This window comes from Homarus americanus, unplaced genomic scaffold (genome assembly GCF_018991925.1).
Source record: "Homarus americanus isolate GMGI-L3 unplaced genomic scaffold, GMGI_Hamer_2.0 scaffold31896, whole genome shotgun sequence".
NCBI classification, from domain to species: domain Eukaryota; kingdom Metazoa; phylum Arthropoda; class Malacostraca; order Decapoda; family Nephropidae; genus Homarus; species Homarus americanus.
Genome location: NW_024722245.1, coordinates 4,797 through 27,615, shown reverse-complemented (window position 1 = coordinate 27,615; position 22,819 = coordinate 4,797). Strand labels below are relative to the sequence as shown.

General features: G+C 43.4%; 1 protein-coding gene across 1 annotated transcript; it reads left to right on the top strand.

Moving 5' to 3' along the window:
* The first annotated feature begins 1,822 nt into the window (after nt 1–1,822).
* On the top strand, nt 1,823–4,409 carry LOC121862693 (beta-1,4-galactosyltransferase galt-1-like). The gene is made up of 3 exons (XM_042361005.1): nt 1,823–2,061; nt 2,304–2,501; nt 3,353–4,409. The coding sequence occupies exons 1-3, from the start codon at nt 1,862–1,864 to the stop codon at nt 3,951–3,953; spliced, it is 999 nt and encodes a 332-aa protein (XP_042216939.1). The 5' UTR covers nt 1,823–1,861; the 3' UTR covers nt 3,954–4,409.
* Nucleotides 4,410–22,819: the final 18,410 nt, after the last annotated feature.

Below are 22,819 nucleotides of genomic sequence, written 5' to 3'. Positions count from 1 at the left end.
TTTTAACACGAAGCGTTTGGAGGATCCAGCACTAGCACATGCTTTCAGGGAGCAGCGCAAACATGGGCTGATAAACAACCCAACAACAAACAACGCAAATCCCAGTTCCGAATGGGATATTCTCGACACTGGCATGACAAAAACCTGCAGAGAGACCCTCGGCCACATCGAAAGAATACACCGAAAACACCAGGAATGATTTAATGAAAATGACGAGGAAATAATGTACTTGTCCATCACTGAACTTCAGCATGCAGACAACCTCACACTCGTCACTCACACTGAAAGCGACCTACAGGAGATCATGAACACCTACGCAGATAAATATACACACTTCCGCCTTGAGGTGAATGCACATAAGATTCAAATTCTCTTTCAGCCTGCCCCTGGTTCAACCACATCTCCACCATCCATCCAGCTTAACAGCACTACTTTCTCTAATGTTGCCCACTTCCAGTGCCTTGGCTCCCACCTGTCCACCACCGCGGACATCGATGAAGAGACTGGTCAACGGATCATGTGCGCATCTCAACCCTGTGTCTTCAGCTGTAGGAAGCTGAAATTATCTACAAAGCTGTAGTATAGCAGTGAGACAAGGGTCACATTCAGGAAGCACCTCCAGTTCGATTGGGAAGACAAGAGAACAAATACCAGTATTCTCGCTGACACCAACTGTAGGAGCATCGGGGTTACCATTATCCATGAGCAACTACGTTGGACTGGCCATGTTACGCGCAGGTACGACAGTAGACTGCCAAAGCAGCTACTTTACAGTCATATAACGAATGGTAAACGTAACGCTGGTGGACAACGGAAAAGGTATAAGAATAGTCTAAGACAAACATGAAAAAGTGCCAAATCGACCTACTCATCTGGGAGACGATCACTCCACACCATGAAGCTTGGAGGAGCACCACACGAGAGGGTGTCAATACTTTCGAGTTAGCCCGACTGCACACCGAGGCAGACAAGCGCCAGTGCTGGAAAGACGCTGCCGCCCCCCCCCCCACTAGATATAGCCCTCTACACGTGCAACATGCAACATCGGTGGACAGTCCTATCGGTCCCATATAGGCCTCTTGAGTCACCTCAGAGCTCATCAACATAGGTGAGATCCTTCATAACTCATATCATTGTATTATTGCTGGATGATCGCCATACTCGATTCCGAGTGACAGCAAAGTAGTAGGTAGTAGTAGGAGTAGTGTATGTGTGTGTGTGTTGGAGGGTGTAGGAGGGTGTGAAGGAGAGTGTAGGGGGTGTGTAGAAGGGTGTAAGGGGTGAAGAATTCTCGGGGTATAAGGGGCATGTGTAGGTGATGTAGGAGGGTGTAAGTGGGGTGTACCGGTAATGTCGACACTTCCCGGTCATCGCATTGGGGTGTACTGACCTCGCGCCAGTAATTATACAAGTGGTGTGAATGGTCACACACACACACACACACACACACACACACACATCAACTGTAAACTATAATAATTTGTATGTTCAATCATTGTTCCTTCTTCTTTCAGAAATGAAAGCTTTTGTTAAACGACCGACCGACCTACCCCATGTCTTTGTATGTAATAAGTCATATTTGTCCAATGTATATTTTAAGCCTTCGGGCTGCAGAACTTTTTCAATAAACCGTTAATTATTATTATTATTATTTATTATTACACACACACATTAATCCACCCTCTGTTTCATTACCCCCATTATCAACTGTCCACTTTCATCCGTGTCTGGTTGTTTCATACATCGGTACATCATCCACTTTCATCTACATCCACTTTCATCTAAATTCTATGTGTGGCGGCTACCATCAACTCCTTCGGCAGATTACGTGCAGTGGCAGGAGCGAGTAGAGGGCCAGTGGATGCCCTTCTTGGTGACGTGCCGGGCGGGGCGTAACCTCAGGGGCATTCCCAGGGTGGTGTCTTTGGTTGCCTACGCCTGCGAACCCGCTACCAACGCCCTAAGGGTACTAAACCAGGGGTTCTCTGCCCCCTACACCAAAAAGGGCCTCGCACTCTGCCACAAGTTCATCTTTAACCCTGCCAGGGACTTCTCCAAGAGGTGGGTGTTCTAGGCGGCATTCGTTCACTTAAGCATTACATATGTTCAGCAGTCCAATGAAATATTATAACCAAGTTTACTGACGTGCTCACGATGTTCACAAAATCAGTACGATTTTGTGAACATCTTGTTTACAAGCGTTCATCAGTCTAGTTACTCGAGTATCATCTTTTAATTGGTTGTCCTCGGTGTTCATATCAGTATCAAATATTCAGTAGGGTGTTCATCATGTTCATTTACAGGCTGGTGGAGTGGGTGGAGGTGGCTCGAGCTTGGGGCGTGGACGAGGTGATGGTGTACGAGGGAGCGGCCCACCCCAACGTGACCAAGGTCCTGCGGTACTATCAGAAAGAGGGATACCTGAAGGTGATGCCTTGGACCAGCCCTGGGTCACAGCCCTCAATACCTCACCTGTACCGCACCCTCTATGATACCCAGAGGTGAGAGAGAGAGTCACATAAGGAGCAGTGAGCGGCAAGTAACTGAGGCGGGGAATAACCCGTACTTCTCTTCCTGTAAACTCTGTAACTGTCCCAACGCTAACATCCTTCAACACTATTGCCTTGAATGTCCCAATGTCAGGGACCTCCTACCATAGGAAGAGTCACTAACCACTATATGTCACCACCTACTTATACATAATAATCTAGATATAACTCTTATACACTTCCCACACTTTGGTGGTGGGTAGTCAATGTCTCCATATCACAAGTCATAGCTTGTCCTGCGAAACACGAGTACCACTGTATTAGTGTCTGACCGCATGGTCTTGTGACTAGGCTTGTCGCCCCTTGCAGTGTAATAAATTAATTAAATAATATGACCGTGACCACACTATCATCTACACTACAGTACATCCACTACACTATCACCTATTCAACACTAAATCAACTAAACTATCATCTACACTACATTCACTACTCTATAATCTTCACTACATTTAGTGTTTTTAAGAAGGGATGGGACCCCAATTTCCTAAAATTCTATCGTTGGGACACTTCTAGGGTGAAAGTGCATCGTTCTGCCAAATTTCAGCTCTTACATAACGAACAAACAAACATACATTAAAAGAGACAGTCATTATTTTATTTATAGCATAGTTGAGAAAAAATTAACAGGAACGAGTTTTGTTGTTGTTGGGCCAATGTCCCAATTTCGTTGGTCGTTACATTCTCGTTAATGGTTCACCTTTTTTTCTCGTCAGGGATTCACTTTGTTTTTGTCATTGGTTAACCTTGTTCTTCTTAGTGCTTCATCCAGTTCCCGTTAATTCGCCTTGTTCTCGTTACAGGTTCAACCTCTTTTCCAACGAGAACGTACCCTACACGGACTGTCTGCTGCGACACATTGCCACGCACAAGTACGTGGCTGTCTGGGATGTGGACGAATTCATGCTGCCGGCGACCCATCCGTCTCTCCCAGCCATGATGGACGCCGCGAAGGCCAGGGCGGAGTCCCTCGGCCTGCATCCTACCTCCTATCTGGCCCGCTGTTCATATTACTTCGACGACCTGACTGAACAACCAACGAACGACCTGCCGGAATACCTGTACTCCTTACGTCATGTGACCCGCACCGTCAGGCTGACACCCCCTGCCGTCTTCACGAAGTCCATTCACGACACCTCCTACGCCCTCGGCCTCCACGCCCACTTCGCTTTAGTTAACCTGGCCGGACCGGTGGATCGAATCCACGATCTATACCACCTATACCCGGGTCACGAGGCCCACCTAGCCCACTACAGGTCCAAGTGTCAAGGGGAGAGTCAGGTAGAGTGTGAGACGGACTTCCGGCCCTACCTAACGCGTGACACTACCATGTGGCGCCACCGTCAGGCTATCTCAAACGCCGCCAGGCGAGTCCTGATGAAATTAAATCTTATTCTTCCCTGATCTATTTCTTTTAAAGAAATTTCAGATACAGCTGACAGTTGATAAACACACATTGGGTGAACAAAAGGTGTAAAATGAGAAGCAAAAGAAAAATAAGCCAAAAGGCGAAAAGACTCAAGTAATTCACCATTTACCTTTAATTTATGAAGCGTTCAAATTACATAAAATAATCCAATATGCAAATATCAATTCTTGTATTGAAAATTCCCCTGGATGTTTCTCAGTTCTTCCCCCTTGATTTTAATACATTCATTCCGAAATGGTATTCTTCAGTTCGCCGATATAATTTATTATAAACACGAACATTTACTCCATATTAATAAAAACCACCCTCTACTGTTTTTGCACTCCAGGCAAACTGGCTATAGTATGTATACTTAATATCAATCAGAGTACCGTCATCATATCTGAGGGTTGGCGACCACAGTCCTCCACTCTAAACGTTTCGGGCTGTTTTTACCAATCCTCCAAGGTTTTGCATCTCTATGGGGACCCATATTTTAATTTAATTATCCACCCCAGTCTCTGCCTTCCCCTGGCCCTCCTACCCTCAACTATACCCATTAATACTTCTGATATTATCCCTCATTCTTAATTTTATGACCAAAGTGCCTAATTTTCTGTACATGTCAATTTTTATCTCTGAAATTTTTGAAAATTTTAGTACTTGTGTATTTGTTTTCCTGCCAGTGCAAATTATTTTTAACATTCGCCTATAACACCACATTTCAAAGGCCTCCAGCCTTTTTCTGGTGTCTATTGAAAGTGTCCACGCTTCTGACCATTACAACAGTCCTGAACATATGTAACCTTTCAGCAGCCTTTTTCTCAAATTTAAGTTCAGGTCACATTTTATTAGTTTTTTTCTTCAGATTATCAAATACTGGTTTTGTTTGTTCTAATTCCATACGTACATCTACCAGCACAGTTAATGTTACTTCCCAAATTTTTTTTTTCCATATAAGTTGCCTGTTGCTTACCATACTTTTTATTTTAGGATTTATTTCCAGTTTTGAAACAACCATTACTTTCGTTTTTACAGCAAAGAATCTTAAACCATATTTTTCACATTTTTCCAGTAATATGTTAACGAGTTCTTGTAACGCCTCTTCACTATTCGTGATAAGAGCAGTATCATCTGTATAGAGTATATTGAATATTACTTTACCATTAACTTTTATTCCTTCATTGTTACTTTTACTTCTCTCATTAAGACTTCTGAATATATATTATACAATGTCGGAGACAAAACACAGCCTTGTATTACTCCCTGTCTAACTGTGAACCAATAAGTAAGTCCATTATCTACCGAGACTACCTGTTGCCTCAAACAGTTTTATCGCTCATAATTTTTTATTGTTGATAAAATACTGTAATTAATAACCTTGTTACGCGTTTAAAGACCTTATTTGCCGAAAAGCAGTAATAACATTATAATAACAACAACCTGTTGCCAGCAAAGTTTTTCTTTTTGTTTAGAATTCTAAGATCTTTAATGGCCTTTTTTCCAAGACATTTGTAATTTTTTTGTGTCTTATCACATCAAAAGCTTTTTTGAAATCAACAATGCCGATATTAAAATTTCTTTGGACCACTAAAAACCCTTTCACTCAAAATTCCCAAGTCAAACATAGCTTCTCAAGTTTTTTCCCTTTCCAAATCCTTTTTCATAACTCACTTTCTATTGTAAATTTTATTCTAATTAAAATTATGTTTAATAAAACTTTGCAGGCATGACTTAAGCTTATTGTTCTAAGCTGGATGCACTCTAAGGCTACTGACTTTTTAGGTAATAATACAAATATTGATTTTTGAAATCACTGGGAAGGTTTCCTTTGACGTATAAATTACATATTTTAGTAAAACATTTTATCCCATTCTTGCGCGCATTTTTTTTTTTTAGTCCTACTGGAAGCTGATCAACACCACAAACTTTATCACTTTATACTGCTCACAGCTGCCTCAACTTCTGTTTCCAGAATTGGTAGTTTGATCCTCATTTCCTTCTTGTTTCTTACCTCTACTCTCCCCATCTTTGTTTTATTTCTGCTTCAGACAGGATCTTCTTGTCTTTGATTTTAATAGTCCCACTACATTTATATATTTTTCTTCTACTTCCCTTGTTTAATCTTTTTGTACATTTCCCTAAAGTTATGCCTTCTGTGATCATCTATCTCCATAAATTTCCTATTTAGAAAAAGTCCCATGAACACAGACCATCTAACAAATTAACAGAGAGTCATCAGGGAGCACTAATGATGACAACGTTTAGGGTGGCAGTAAGTTACCCTAAACGACGGGTGACGATGTTGTCTTTTTCATTTGTAGAATACACAAGTTGTTATTCGTGTATATCAATAAATTAAAATAAAAAATACATCAGTGTATTTCCTCTCTGCTAAACCCACGGTTGTGTTGTTCTTAACTAACGCCAACTTCACTCTTCTGTCACTTATCGCATCGAGGAACTCCCCCCCCCCCTAAACTCCTTAGTGGGTTAGTGTCCTCTAGGGGTGGGAATATATCATTAAGAAAACCTGTCAGCTTTTTCACCACATCTTTCAGTAAATAAATGGCTTAGAAAACATTGGTGATGTGAACGTAACTGATGGCTAGTGGGTAGTTGGTAATCTGATGAACTTTACAGCTCCGCCAACCCGTTAAAGATATCTACCGTACTTTTCAGTTTATCAAATGATAGCGTCAAGGTGTCATATCGTCACCCGGGTTACACTTATTGGACGTGAGAGCCTGAGGCTTAGATCGTCTTTCATCATGAAGTAGACTAAGACAAGTGGGCAATAGACGCTGTCTTAATAAGACAGCGTCTATTGCCCACTTGAAAAGACCGTGACACAGCATCTTCTATCTTAACATAAAATTCCTCTTTTCCGCGGGGTCGTGATCATTCCTGTACTTTAAGTTTTAATATTATTTACAAAAAAAACATAATATTTTATACGTGTAATGAGTGACTTTCTAATAATATCACAAAGAGAAACAACACATACAAGACCAGTCAGAATATAGTGACTCGTGAGTTTTGTTAAGTGGATTCTTGTATAACTGAAATTCATTATATAGACCTTATAATGAATTTGAGTTTAGGAGGATTTTCTTATCCCGTCGTTTGGCCGCTATTTCGGAAAATGTCGGTCATAGTCATTTCCATCACCTGATTTGTAAGTACAGTAGTTTACTCTAACTCTTGTCACTGCACGATAAATATATTCTAGACATGTGGATCTTTTCATCTTTAGTCCATGTCAACATCTGCCAGTCACAGATGAACAAAAGTCGTAGCTAGTTGATACTGACAGACCGTGTTTACAACTGTTGAGGAATTCATCAAGGTATTTACCATTCCTCCATGAATAAACATTTATTACTGTACCTTCTCCCTGCCCATAAATTATCACTTTGTGTCAAATCGTTAATATTTACCATATAATGATAAATTACAAATATTACCCGAAAGAGGAAAATTAGAATTACCCAAAAATATTTGCGACAAAAAACTCCTCCCAATGAAATGTCTTAGTTAGTTTTGCCGAGATATAAATTAATAAAAATATCAGGTCAACTGAACTAATATTAATGGGATAGTTAATTTTTACGTTGTATCATTCTTGCTGATACTTTCAAAGATGGCTGCCAAACTACGGGATTGAAAACAAAATTTTTCACCTCACTTTCACCACAAGAGGTCTATAATGATTCCTGTCATAAAAATAATCCGATAAAATAATACACCCACGGGAACCTATACACTGACTGGACTACACTGACATAATTACGAGCTGTCGATATAATTTATTATTATTTACAAAACTATTTACAATGAATTCGTGGAAATATTAATATGATAGAGATTTAAATGATGCAAAATTTATAGTATTGAAGTGTTTTAGTTATAGATATACCAATAATCTTTGTCTTTGACACACACACACACACACTACTACTACTACTTTGCTGTCACTCGGAATCGAGTATGACGATCATCCAGCTATGATACAATGATATGAGTTATTAAGGATGTCATCCAGGTTGGTGAGTTTTGAGGTGACTGAAGAGGCCGATACGAGACCGGCAGGGTCGATCACAGAAGTTGCACATGTGGATGGCTCCCTCTAGTGCAGAAGGGACTTTCCGGCGTTGGCGCTTGTCTGCCTCGGTTTGCAGTCGAGCTAATTCGAAAGTATTGAAATCTTCTCGTGCAATGCTTCGCCAAGCGTTACGATGTGAGTAATCATCTCCCAGGTGCGGGGGTCGATTTGGCACTTTTCAGGTTTGTCTTAAGACTATCCTTATACCTATTCAGTTGCCTGCCAACGTTACGTTTACAATTCGTTATGTAAATGTAAAATAGCTGCTTTGGCAAGCTACTGTCGTCCATGCAGGTAACATGGCCACTTGGCCAGTCCAAAGTAGTTGTTCATGGATAATGCTCCTACAGTTAGTGTCAGCGAGAATACTGGCATTTGTTCTCTTGTCTTCCCAGCGAACTCGGAGGATGGAACGCAGACTACGTTGTGAAAGTTTTCAAGTGCCTTGAGGACTACTACTCGATATAAGTGCAACTTTGTAGATAATTTCAGCTCCCTACAGCTGAAAACACGGGTATGGAGTCTGCCAAAAGCATGAGATGCACATGTGATCCGATGTTGAATCTCTTCATCGATGTCCGTAGTGGTGGACAGGTGGGAGCCGAGATACTGAAAGTTGGTAACATTAGAGAGGGTAGTACCGTTAAGCTGGATGGATGGTCGAGGTGTGGCTGAATCAGGGGCAGGCTGAAAGAGAATGTTGAGTCTTACATACATTCATCTCAAGTCCGACGTGTGCATACGCATCTGCGTCTGCATACTTAAGTTGAGTAATAGAAACTGCCGACACCTTTGTTCCTGTCTGGAGTCTTCTTATGCTGAAAAGATCCTTCATCTGGTACTCGATGTCCACCCCGCCGACTAAATTGGCACTGACACGAGTAAGGAAGGCAGCTAAGAAAATGGAAAAAAGAGCTGGTGCCAGTACACATCCTTGTTTTACCCCCGTTTGGATGGGAAATAACTCAAACTGGGTGCCATTGTGCAGGACACTGCCGTTCATGCCATCGTGGAGTTACCTTACAATGGCAATGAATTTTGGTGGGCAGCCAAAATGTCTGAGGGTGCGCCAGAGAGCTTTTCTGTTGACCGATTCGAAGGCCTTGGTGAGGTCGATGAAGGTCATGTACAGGACACGACGCTATTCTCTGCACTTTTTCTGTATTTGGCGGGCAGCAAATATCATGTCAGTGGTGCCACGTGATGGTTTAAAGCCACATTGAGATTCTGGGAGGATGTATTCCGCCTTAGGGAGAAGTCTGTTTCGGAGGACTCGAGCGCTAATCTTGCCAGCTACAGACAGCAGCGATATCCTGTGGTAGTTGCCACAGTCTGACGGGTCTCCCTTGTTCTTATAGATATTGACGATGGAAGTGTCTTTAAAAGCTTGGGGAATTTCCTCCTTTTCCCATATATTCTCCAGGAGAGAGTGGAAACGGCTAGTAAGCAGAGGTCCTCCTGCTTTATACACCTCGGCTGGGATTCCATCAGGCCCTGAGGCTTTGCTATTTTTCATCTGTTTGACGGCAGTAGCTACCTCAGTCAGCGATGGAGAATAACTGAGATGGGTCAGCTGTGGATGCTGAGGGATCTGGTGGGTAGTCAGGACATCCACATCAGTGTTTCGGTTCAGTGGCGAATGGTAGTGCACTTTGCAGTGCTGACAGATGCCTTTAATTAGTGAGTTACCGTAGGAGGAGCAGAGGGGGGCTGTGCCACTAGTGAATGGCCCATAAAATGTTTTAGTGGATTTGAAAAATTTACGTATCTTGTGTTGATGTGCAAGTTTTTGCGTTTCACGTGTTTTATTTTTAAACTAGTCGTTCTTTAATTAGCGAAGTTCGTGCTGGACCGCCGCTTTCTTCTTGCGGTAGGTATCAGCTTTGCTCTGAGACTGAGGGTTGTTCTGCCACTCAATTAAAGCAGCAGATTTATCATCGACGAGTGCATTGATTTCCGGATCATTTTCAACACACCAGTCTTGGTGTATTTTTCGATCTAGCCGAGGGTCTCTGTAGATTTTAGTCATGACAGTGTCGAGTACCCCATTCAACACTGGGATTGTTATCGGGTTGTATATCATTCCATGTTCAAGCTGCTGTATGAAAGCATGTGCTACCACTGGATCCTCCAATCGCTTAGTGTTAAAACCTCTTCTGGAGGCTTGTTGCCTTTGCCATTTTGGGGCAACGTGAAGTGAGAGCTTGGCTCTGACAAGACGATGATCAGTGAAGCAGTGGTCTGAGCCCGGCATTGCTCGAATGATGAGGATATCTCGGCGACCTCTTTTTCTGATAATGATATAGTCTACGAGATGCCAGTGTTTGGATCGTGTGTGTTGCCACGAACCCTTGAACTTCTCGACCTGCCTAAACAAGGTAGTGGCGATAGTGAGGTTCTGTTCAGCACATATGCTGAAGAGAAGTAAGCCGTTAGGATTACACTTGCCTAGGCCATTTCTCCCTATGATTCCCTGCTAAATGTCAGCATCTCTGCCAACTCTGGCATTGATGTCACCATGGAGCACAACCTTGTCTTCTCTGGGGATAGAGGTTAGCACTATGTCATAGTCGGTGTAAAAGGCCTCCTTGACGTCATCCTCTTCAACCAGTGTTGGGGTGTATGCACTGAAGAAAAAGGCATGACGTGAGTGATTCAGAGGGACCTTGAGCATCATGAAATGCTCGTTGATCTCAACAGGCATTTCAGTTAGCCTATGTAGAATGCATTGGCGGATGGCAAAGCCAACTCTATAAATTCGGTTTGTCTCTACAGAAGGCTTACCCTTCCAGAAGAAGGTATAGCGGGACCCCGTTCTGTGAGTCGACCCTCGTCTGGAAGCTGGGACTCACTAATGGCTGCCATGTCGATGTTATACCTAGCCAGCTCTTTTGCCACAAGGGCGGTTCTTCTTTCAGGACGCTCATTTGTGCCAATATCCAGAAGGAGCCCGACATTCCATGCAGTGACCATAAGAGGTTCTATAGTTTGTTTTCGACCACATAAGGATAACCTTAATGGGTGCAGTTGCCCAGTCAGGTTGGTTCTTTTGGCAGGCTATGTTTAGGACACCTTTTCTAGCCCCCTCCCCATGTGGGGTGAGCAGAGTGGCTCCTGGTAAGGGCTGCTAAGCTGCACAGGCAGGACCTGATTGCACTGCTGCCTCGATCGCCAGTGCATAAGCGACCATCTTATCTATGTCGCCCATGTGCAGAGTTGTGACTAGAGACTCCCGGCAGTTAGCTCTGTCTGTCCCCGTCGCCACTCGTTTGCTGCCATTGGACTTTTGAGGGATAGGTGTTTGATGTTGATGGGAAGTATGACGAACTGGATGATGGCTGCACCTGAGTTGATTTATGAGGTGAAGCAGGAGCGCAGGCTGCAAACACACGTCTTGGCTCTCCCTTTTCCCGGTTGGGTTTCGCCTTTGTAGCCTGTCCGTTATGCATTGCCTTCATCCGTTGGTGTAGTCGTTGGGTTCCGGCTATGCTGCCGATGGGGTCTTATTGGAGCTCTGTAAGCATGTCTGCCTGATGCGGGGCTCCACAGCAGATTTTTCATTTGGGGTTTACTCACGTAGCTTTATACTTTCCAAGGATAATCCGCAAGGCAGTGGGTGTAGGGGTTGGTAGGCGCCAGGACGTGTTCACATGCCAGTGGGCCTATGCGCCATCCCTCACCCCCTTCCCTACCCTACCCTCTCAAACACCGCCTTCTCCACCACCAGCACCTCCTCGTCCTCCTAATCCACCACCATCCCCACCACCGCCACCATCACCCCAACCACTTCATCTCGAGAGAGAGTGACAGAGATTAATCTTCAGATGATCCTAAATCAGTTGATCTTCGGCTTTAACTCAATGATTCAAAGACCACCAAGTTCTTGAGTATCACCAGAAGGATTAATTATTGCTAAAGCTCATCCATCATTAATCGCCTTTTTGTGTGTGTGTTAGCTGACTATCTTTCCCTCACTCATCGACCCATAAATGTATGGCCATAAATCTTACGCTGTCCCAGGTACACTTCATTAACATAGTTGTATAAACCTGAATATTTACATCTTCTTTAACCTGAACATTTCATTTCATTAACATAATTACATTATTTGCATACGAATCAGAAACGTTCAAAAGAGGATGAGGATGTGTTCGAGGAGGGTATGAGGGGGAGGGGGGAAGCCAAAGTGTTGTGGTGTCATAGCGGGAGAAGGAGGAGAGGGAGGAGGTAGGGAGGGGGAGGAGGAGGGGGAAGGGGAGAGGAGGAGGGAATGGGGAGGAGGAGGAGGGATTGGGGAGGAGGAGGGGAAAAGGAGGGGGAGGGAAGGCGACAAGGTGTTACAAGGCCTGTGGGAGGGGGGAGGGGATGGGAAGGAGGAAGGGATGGGGAGGGGGAGGAAGGCAACCAGGTGTTGCGAGGCCTGTGGTGTGTGTCTCTGAAGGTCAGAGAAAAGGGGGGGGTGGAGGCGACACACGCACATATAAATACACCACGAAGAAGATATAACGTCATCTTCCAGTGATCTCTCCTACGGTCTGGGCGTTGGTCTACCCTTGTTGGATCTCCTTTACTGAACACACAGGTTACAGTGTAGGATCCTGGTTCACTCCTACAAGATGTCGACCAGTGCAGAAGTACTACTGAGGAACTGCGACAAGGTTAGTGCCGACAGAGAAAGAGTTATTAGTGTGACAGGACCAGAGTGATCAGTGAACAATTGTACACACTCATGCAGATTTGCATCACAAATTTAAAAATTACAGACCAATTGCAAAAATTAGTTCAACAATTTACAACGATTAATAATTTAATCTGTATATACAAGAGTGAGAGCCTTAGTGAGAAAAATACGACGATACCATCAATAACAATTTAATGGATAGTCCATATTCGCTGTACACCTTACCTACCTATTGTAGAACATTTTACTACAGAACGTATACTTTCTTACCTCGTGAAATTGATGGTTACAAGTGTTCCCTGAAGAATGCAGTGATGGGTAGGGAAACACCGGGTAATGTTGCCACATAACACGTGCAGTGTTGCCACGTAATTATATATATAAATGCTACTCGGCACAGTAGCTTAGATGCATAACCTACAGAAATGAACGAAAGTGCATAAGCAAAACACTTTGAAAATTATAAATATTACTCTTTTTTTTTATTCCCCTGAACATAATTCGACGGGCACTTCCTCCGCCCTTCGAGGTGACCACGATTCCCTCGTCACTTCCCTGAAGTCTCATATATGAATTTGCGCCAAAATTTGTATTCATATGAAAGTTCGCCACAGTTTAGGAGTCATGTGGCTTTGGCTGTTCGGTCAATCTGTCCCAACTATTTGACATAGTGTCCAACGAGAAGAAAGGTCAAGCTTCGGCCAAATTGGAAGTCATGATTCACTTCGCCTCACTTAACAAGAATATGAATTTGTGTGTTGAATTTATTTTCCTGTGGGTGTGTAGGCAGAGGGAAGCGCCATTTTCAGGGCTTTCATTCCCTATGAGTGAAAGATAATTGCTACAAGAGGAGCTCGTCTCTCTCACATCCCTATAGCAGTAGTCCTGAGGTATCACCATCGTGGTAGGCACACCCTACATAAACTAAAGATAACCATTTTACGAACAAGAGATATCATACCTTTTCCTCCCACAGGAAACAGAGGAGGGGCAACCTTTGAGGGTCGTAGGAATGCTGCCGTCGTGGTTGGAGGGCGTAGTGGTGAAGAACGGCCCAGGGAAGACCCGGGTCGGGGACACTAAGTATAACCACTTGTTTGACTCCTTAGCGATGCTCCACCAGTTCAGTATCTCCTCCAGAGGTCGCGTCACCTACCGCTCCAGGTTCCTCCGAAGCGACGCTTTTTCCAAAAACTCCAGAGCCAACAGAATCGTGGTAGGGGAGTTCGGAACCGTAGCATTCCCCGACCCCTGTAAGACGCTCTTCCAGAGGTTTATGAACACATTCATCGGCATCCCGTCGCTTGAGAATGCTTTGTCTGACAACTGCCTGGTGAACGTTTGTCAGGCGACCGACCAGATGTTTGCTCTGACCGAAACTTGCTTCCTCCACTGGGTCGATTCTCAAACCTTACAAACTATGGGAGAAAAGGTGGGCAAAATGTGTCTCTTACCTGAGTCTCTTTATATATATATATATATATATATATATATATATATATATATATATATATATATATATATATATATATATATCAACAACCTACCAGCAGGAATGAACCCTCGACCTACTGGGTGGGACACTAGTCCCCAGTAGGTCGAGGGTTCGATTCCTTGGTGAGGTCGTTGATTATATGTTCAAAGTCCGCGTGTTATATGGACTAAATGAAGTGTATATATATATATATATATATATATATATATATATATATATATATATATATATATATATATATATATATATATATATATATATATATATCTGATAAAATCACACGGGGAAAAGGGAAACAACGGAGTACCTTAGCTTTCGTCTTTATTCAAGACATCTTCAGAGGCAACTGGATTACATGGACAGAGAGAGGTTTAAATATACAGGGTGACCTTAAAAACATGAGGTAGGTCATAATGATGTCATCCACTAATCCACACACCAACACACACATAGAGGAGCTTAAGAGAAGGGGGTAACTGGCTGATGCCGCGCCGTAACCACCACCACAGAGTGTGCACAGCCTGCCACTGTACCAACACTGCCACAGACAGCACTGTACCACTATATCAACACCACCACAGACAGTACTTTGTACCACTATACCCACCACAGACAGTACTCTACCACTATACCAACACACACGAACAGTACTGCACCACTGTGCAACACCTACAGACAATGATACGCACGCTATACCAACACCACCGCGACCAATTACTGCGCACTATATCAACACCACCACAGACAGTACTGTACCATATATCAACACCATAGGTGCGCACTATACCAACACCACCACAGACAGTACTGTACCGCTATATCAACACCACAGACAGTACTGTACCTGCAGCACCACACAGACATTACTGTACCACTATACCAACTTACCACCACAGACAGTACTGTACCACTGTACCAACACCACCACAAAAGGGGCTTTTTGTGAGAGAGATAGGAAACGTAGGACTAGGGTATGTTTTCCTGGGGCTGGGATAGGGCATGTAGCCGAGAGGTTAGACAGAGTTTTGTCAGGGAGGGTACCAATCCAGTAGTGTGTCTTAGTGTGGGAGGAAACGACATAGGTAAGGTTAGGAGTGAGGAACTTTTCAAGAGGTATAGGGAGGCGCTGGGGAAGATTAGAGATAGGGGAGGGATCCCGATAGTATGTGGTGTCTTGCCTGAAGAGGGGTTGGTCGTGAATGGCTGCCCAGGGCAATTGCTATAAATTGCCGACTGGAAAAACATTGTGCAAACAATGGTTGGGCATTCATTGATAACTGGCAACGATTCTATGGCAACGACTACCTCTACTGTCGCGACGGAGTACACTTGTCTCGTGAGGGGGTAAAGACGTTGTCTGCATCCCTGAAGCGTGAAATTGTCACTCCGAAGGGGGGGTTTCGCCAGTAGAGAGGGGTCGGGGAAAGTGGGAATCAAAAAACAAGCAGGTCCTGGGAAGTAAAATTAGTTGCTCAGGACAAGGGGTAAAACAGGACCAGGGAAGAGTAGGTTTAAATGTATACTATACAAACAGTAGGAGCGTTAGAAATAAAATAGACTTGCTGAGAGCGGTTGTATGTACCGAGAATGTAGACGTCATAGCAATCACCGAAACTTGGATGAATCTGGCGAGCAAAAATTTTTTATCAGAGTACCACATAGAAGGGTACAACCTTTTTCACAAGGACAGGGAAGGTAGGAAGAGGGGAGGGGTCGCACTCTTCGTCAAGGATACATTAAAATGTTGTACTAATAATTCAATAAAGGGTGAAATAGGAACCGAGTCTGTGTGGGTAGAAATCACGGAAGGAAGAGAAAAACTAATTATGGGAGTGATTTACAGGCCCCCCAAGTCTTAGCAAAGAAGCAGCTCAGCCCATATGGCAGGAAATGAGTAGGGCAGCAAAATATAACAACCTATGCATTATGGGGGATTTCAACTTCAGAAATATTGACTGGGACAACATTGTAGGCGACTATGAATCTGAAGACTTCCTAGACGCAGTACAGGACAATTTTTTGAAACAACTAATTGCAGAACCTACTAGAGGTGACAATATATTAGACCTAGTATTAACAAATAAAGAAAATATTATCAGAGATATCACAGTAGGGGAAGAACTAGGTAACAGTGATCACAGAGAAATCAGGTTCACCCTAAATTGGGAAACGAAAAACAATGACAATATGGTCAGAGTCCCAAACTTTCGGTTGGCGGATTATCAGGGGTTAAGAAGGTACCTAGGTGAGGTCACCTGGGAACAGTCACGTCAGTTCCCAGTAGGAAGTGGTGAGGTCATAGATGACACAACAATTGATCATGACTATAATATATTCACCAGTATACTACATAAAGCACAAGAACAAAATATACCACACAGAAAAATTAGGTCAAATAAGAATGAGCCAAGGTGGATGACCAGAAAACTTAAACATGACATAGGAATAAAGAAAGGAATATATAAGAAATTAAAGGGAGGGGAGGAGCAGCTCAGAAACAGGTATAATGAACTATCTAGGAATGTTAAGAAAAATGTAAGGAAAGCAAAGAGAGACTATGAAATCAAAATAGCAAGAGAATCCAAGGCGAATCCCAAGGGATTTTTTCAGGTATATAGGACAAAGGTCAAGGACAAAGTTGGGCCTTTAAAGTCAGGGAGGGGAGAAGTGATATATGGCAGTGAAGAAATAAGCAAAGCATTGAACAGCTACTTCTTATCAGTTTTCACAGAAGAAATTTGCGATGAAATTCCAGAGGTGGAACTGATATTTAAGGGAAAGGAAGAAGAGAAATTAAAGAATATCACCATCAGAAAAGAGGATGTTCTTAAGAAGATAAATAAACTAAAGAACACAAAATCCCCAGGGCAGGATGAAATTTTTCCTCGAGTCTTAAAAGAGTGTAGGGAACAGATTAGCGGACCCCTCGTAAACTTATTTACAAAATCATTAGACACTGGAGTTGTGCCAGAGTTGTGGAAACAGGCGAATGTAGTACCCATATTTAAAAAGGGAGACAGCATCAGCGTCAAATTACCGGCCGATCAGTTTGACGTCAGTAGTGGGGAAATTTCTTGAATCAATTATAGCAGATAGCATCCGATCGCATCTAGAAAAAAGCAAATTAATCTACGACTCTCAACATGGGTTTACAAAGGAAAAATCTTGTCTAACAAATCTGCTAACGTTTTTTAGGAAAGTCTTCGAGGTAGTAGATAATGACGAAAATTACGATGTTATTTACTTAGACTTTAGCAAAGCATTTGACAGAGTACCGCATCAGAGGCTTCCGAGAAAAATTAAGGCTCATGGTATCGAGGGGAAAGTTTTAAATTGGATAAAATCGTGGCTCACCGATAGAACGCAGAGGGTCAGCATAGATGGTGTTAAATCTGAGTGGGGCCGTATAACCAGTGGGGTTCCCCAGGGGTCAGTACTAGGCCCACTCTTGTTCATAATCTACATGAACAATCTACATACTAGGATCAGCAGTGACATAAGCAAGTTTGCGGATGACACCAAAATAGGGCGGCAGAGTAATTCAGGGCAGGATGCAAATGCATTACAGGAGGATCTAAATAAACTGCAGAGGTGGTCTGAAAAATGGCAAATTTAAATTCAACACCAGCAAGTGCAGTGTACTTAATATTGGAAGAACAAGTAGCGCAATGTATACGAAGCCTTAGCAACATCAACTTCAAGTCGACTTGTGAAAGGAGACCACGGGGTACTAATAGCTGAGGACTACGGCCTAGAAACAGTACGTTAATCAATGACAAAGGCGGCAGTGTGGGTTTTATATCAAAGTGTAAGTAATAAGAGTGCAGAGGTCTTATTGCAACTATATCTTGCGCTAGTCAGGCCGCACCTCGATTATGCGATTCAGTTCTGGTGCCTTTATTATAGAATGGATATCAATTCACTAGAGTCGGTGCAGCGAAGAATGACGAAAATGATTCCGGGACTTAGAAACCTTCCATATCAGGATAGGTTAAAGAAACTAAACTTGCATTCCCTAGAAAGACGAAGAGTGCGGGGAGATATGATAGAAGTATTCAAGTGGGTGAAAGGAATCAATAAAGGTGATATAGATAAAGTTCTTATAATATCCGAGCAGGATAGGACTCGGAACAACGGATTCAAGTTGGATAAGTTTAGGTTTAGGAGGGAGATAGAAAGGAACTGCTTTACAAATAAGGTGGTGGACGAGTGGAACAAGCTTAGCAACCTTGTAGTAAGTGCTGGAACGCTGGAAAGTTTCAAAGGGAGGCTGGATAGATTCATGGATGATAGAAAGTGGTAGTAACTCTCGACAGGAGCTGCCATGCACAGGCCAACCGGCCTACGTAGACTCCTTATTTTCTTATGTTCTATAAAATCCAACAGCACTGGAACCCATGAACCACAATAGCACTGAACCCATCAACCAACAGCACTCCACATCAACCATCAGCACTGAACCCATCAACCAACATCACTCCACATCAACCAACATTACTCAACATCAACCAACATTACTCAACATCAACCAACAAGTCTTAATTTCCACACTTGACAACATTACTCTCTTATGCCCTCAGAAAGAAGTAGTGTGTGTGTGTGTGTGTGTGTGTGTGTGTGTGTGTGACAAGATTTGCCTCGGTGAGTTTCTCTAATTAAGGTTTTTGGTGGTGAACAGGTGGAGGTGTGCCTGCCCCCGTGACCACCTATGTTAGGATACCAGATGCAGTTTGGTTTAATCTCTAGAGTACGATGGTTTAACGTCTTGAGTACGATGGTTTAACCCTTTAACTACGATGACACACACACACACACACACCCACACCCACACGCACACACACACACTACAGCTGGGTGTATACATCAGCAAGACTACATTCTAATCCTTTACTTACACTCTAGCTTAAAGACTGGTCAATCTTACCCCGCCGTCCAGTCTCCTCTGATTAGCATCTCTACTCTGAGTGGCCTCCTTTGAGCCACTCAGCCAAATGATTGGATCAGAAGTCGCGAAACGTCAGAAGAGCCACGCCCACCCTTTACACACCCACCAATCACAGTCGCCGTGGCAGGCAGTCTGTGCACCTGATTGGCTCCTAATTACAGTATAATCTGATGTAAACTCAAGCAGACAGGTCCCAGACAGCCTTAGTGACGTCATGTGTTTGGGTGGAGTCAATTTGGAAGTGTTTTGTGTTACTCCTCAACGACTGACTGTTACTCCTCAACGACTGACTGTTACTCCTCAACGACTGACTGTCACTCCTCAACGACTGTTTGTTACTTCTCAACGACTGACTGTTACTCCTCAACGACTGACTGTTACTCCTCAACGACTGACTGTTACTCCTCAACGACTGACTGTTACTCCTCAACGACTGACTGTTACTCCTCAACGACTGACTGTTACTCCTCAACGACTGACTGTTACTCCTAAACGACTGACTGTTACTCCTCAACGACTGACTGTTACTCCTCAACGACTGGGTCTGTTACTCTCAACGACTGACTGTTACTTCCTCAACGACTGTCTGTTACCTCAACGACTGACCGTTACTCTCAACGACTGACTGTTACTCTCAATGACTGTCTGTTACTCTCAACGACTGACTGTACTCCTCAACGACTGACTGTTACTCCTCAACGACTGACTGTTACTCCTCAACGACTGACTGTTACTCCTCAACGACTGACTGTTACTCCTCAACGACTGACTGTTACTCCTCAACGACTGACTGTTACTCCTCAACGACTGACTGTTACTCCTCAACGACTGACTGTTACTCCTCAACGACTGACTGTTACTCCTCAACGACTGTCTGTTACTCCTCAACGACTGACTGTTACTCCTCAACGACTGACTGTTACTCCTCAACGACTGACTGTTACCTCCTCAACGACTGACTGTTACCTCAACGACTGTCTGTTACTTCCTCAACGACTGTCTGCATACCTCAAACGACTGTCTGTTACCCTCAACGACTCCCCTGTTACTCCTCAACGACTGACTGTTACTCTCAACGACTGTCTGTTACTCTCAACGACTGACTGTTACTCCTCAACGACTGACTGTTACTCTCAACGACTGACTGTTACTCTCAACGACTGTCTGTTACTCAACGACTGGGACTGTTACTCCTCAACGACTGACTGTTACTCCTCAACGACTGTCTGTTACTTCCTCAACGACTGACTGTTACTCAACGACTGACTGTTACTCTCAACGACTGTCTATTGTTACTCCTCAACGACTGTCTGTTACTCTCAACGACTGACTGTTACTCTCAACGACTGACTGTTACTTCCTCAACGACTGACTGTTACTCCTCAACGACTGTCTGTTACCTCAACGACTGACTGTTACTCCTCAACGACTGACTGTTACTCAACGACTGGTCTGTCACTTCCTCAATGACTGTCTGTTACTCTCAACGACTGTCTGTTACTCTCAACGACTGACTGTTACCTCAACGACTCGGTCTGTTACTCAACGACTGATCGGCCACCTCAACGACTGACTGTTACTCCAACGACTGACTGTTACCTCAACGACTGACTGTTACTCCTCAACGACTGACTGTTACTCCTCAACGACTGACTGTTACTCCTCAACGACTGACTGTTACTCCTCAACGACTGACTGTCACTCCTCAACGACTGACTGTTACTCCTCAACGACTGTCTGTTACTCCTCAACGACTGACTGTTACTCCTCAACGACTGACTGTTACTCCTCAACGACTGACTGTTACTCCTCAACGACTGACTGTTACTCCTCAACGACTGACTGTCACTCCTCAACGACTGACTGTCACTCCTCAAGGACTGTCTGTTACTCCTCAACGACTGTCTGTTACTCCTCAACGACTGACTGTTACTCCTCAACGACTGAGTGTCCTGCATGACTGTCTTTTGTCATGTGTACAGACAGACAGACAAGCCAGACAGTTCAGTAAACAGACAGACAGACAGACAGACAACTCAGTAAACAGACAGACAGACAAGTAGACATAAACAGACGTAGACAGGTAGACAGACAGACAGATGAACAGAAAATGAATAGATAGATAGACAGATAAACACTAAAACATGTATATAGACAGGCGCGGAGATAGACAGACAGACAGTTAAACAATAGAGAGACTGTTGAAACAATATATATATATAGACAGTTACATGTATAGACAGACATCAAGACAGACAGAGACAGACAGACAGACAGACAGACAGACAGACAGACAGACAGACAGACAGACAGACAGTGGTTGGGATTAACAGCTCAGGTTAATGACGGGAGGACCGGGAGGTCTGGCGGGGAGAGGAACGGACAAGAAACATTCAATCACGTACTTCCTGTGGATAAGACCTTAAAAAAACACGTACGTTAATGAAGGAGAGAAGACCAGAGAGCGTTCACTGACAGCCGAACGTGATGATAGTGTTCACTGACAGCCGTGAGTGATGATAGCGTTCACTGACAGCCGTGAGTGATGATAGCGTTCACTGACAGCCGAACGTGATGATAGTGTTCACTGACAATCGAACGTGATGATAGCGTTCTCTGACAGCCGTACGTGATGATAGCGTTCACTGACAGTGAGTGATGATAGCGTTCACTGACAGCCGTGATGATAGCGTTCACTGACAGCCGAACGTGATGATAGCGTTCAATGACAGCCGTGAATGATGATAGCGTTCACTGACAGCCGAGTGATGATAACGTTCACTGACAGCCGTGGCCTCCTTAACCTCGTCTTGCCCTGCAGGGTATTTCTTATATTAGTCCCCCCCCCCCCATGAGATACCTTCACTTAGCATCAGTTAAAGAAAATATACTGAGTCGCAAACAGGTGATAACTGAGAGATAATTAACAATAACAGGTGAGAACAGGTCAATTAAATATCTCCGTTCTAGGTCGTTTGCGAGGGAAACGTCATAGAAGAAAATGGTCATAGAATTGTCTAAACTATCGCGTGCAAAGATGATGATGACAACAAATGCAATGATTCCCCTTCAAGTAGTTTTCTCATTTTCAACTCTTGATTTTGTCTGAAATTATCATTAAACACAAAAGAAAAACCGAATTATTTCTTCTAGTATAAATTAACCAACACTATCATACATCTCAACAATGTTCATCACAGTAATATGAACAAATCAACAATCCAAGTTCGTCGTCATACATCTCAACAATGTTCATCACAGTAATATGAACAAATCAACAATCCAAGTTCGTCGTCATACACCTCAACAATGTTCATCACAGTAATATGAACAAATCAACAATCCAAGTTCGTCGTCATACACCTCAACAATGTTCATCACAGTAATATGAACAAATACAACCTCAACAATGTTCATCACAGTAATATGAACAAATCAACAATCCAAGTTCGTCGTCAGGTTATGGGGCTAAGTGTAACGTCAGTCAGCGGTGGTCACATACATTGTTCACATTACCTACAGGTTTTATGGTCTACCCACTCAGGTGCTGAAACATTACTCTTGACAGCTGTGTGTAGAGTCAGGCAACATACAGGAGATCCAGGCAACATATAGGAGTCAGGCAAGATATATTAG

Coding starts and splice junctions, on each gene's coding strand:
- LOC121862693 (XM_042361005.1), top strand. CDS start 1,862: ATGCCCTTCTTGGTGACGTGCCGGGCGGGGCGTAACCTCAGGGGCATT. Junction 2,062..2,303: donor GCCAGGGACTTCTCCAAGAG/GTGGGTGTTCTA, acceptor GTTCATTTACAG/GCTGGTGGAGTGGGTGGAGG. Junction 2,502..3,352: donor ACCCTCTATGATACCCAGAG/GTGAGAGAGAGA, acceptor TTCTCGTTACAG/GTTCAACCTCTTTTCCAACG.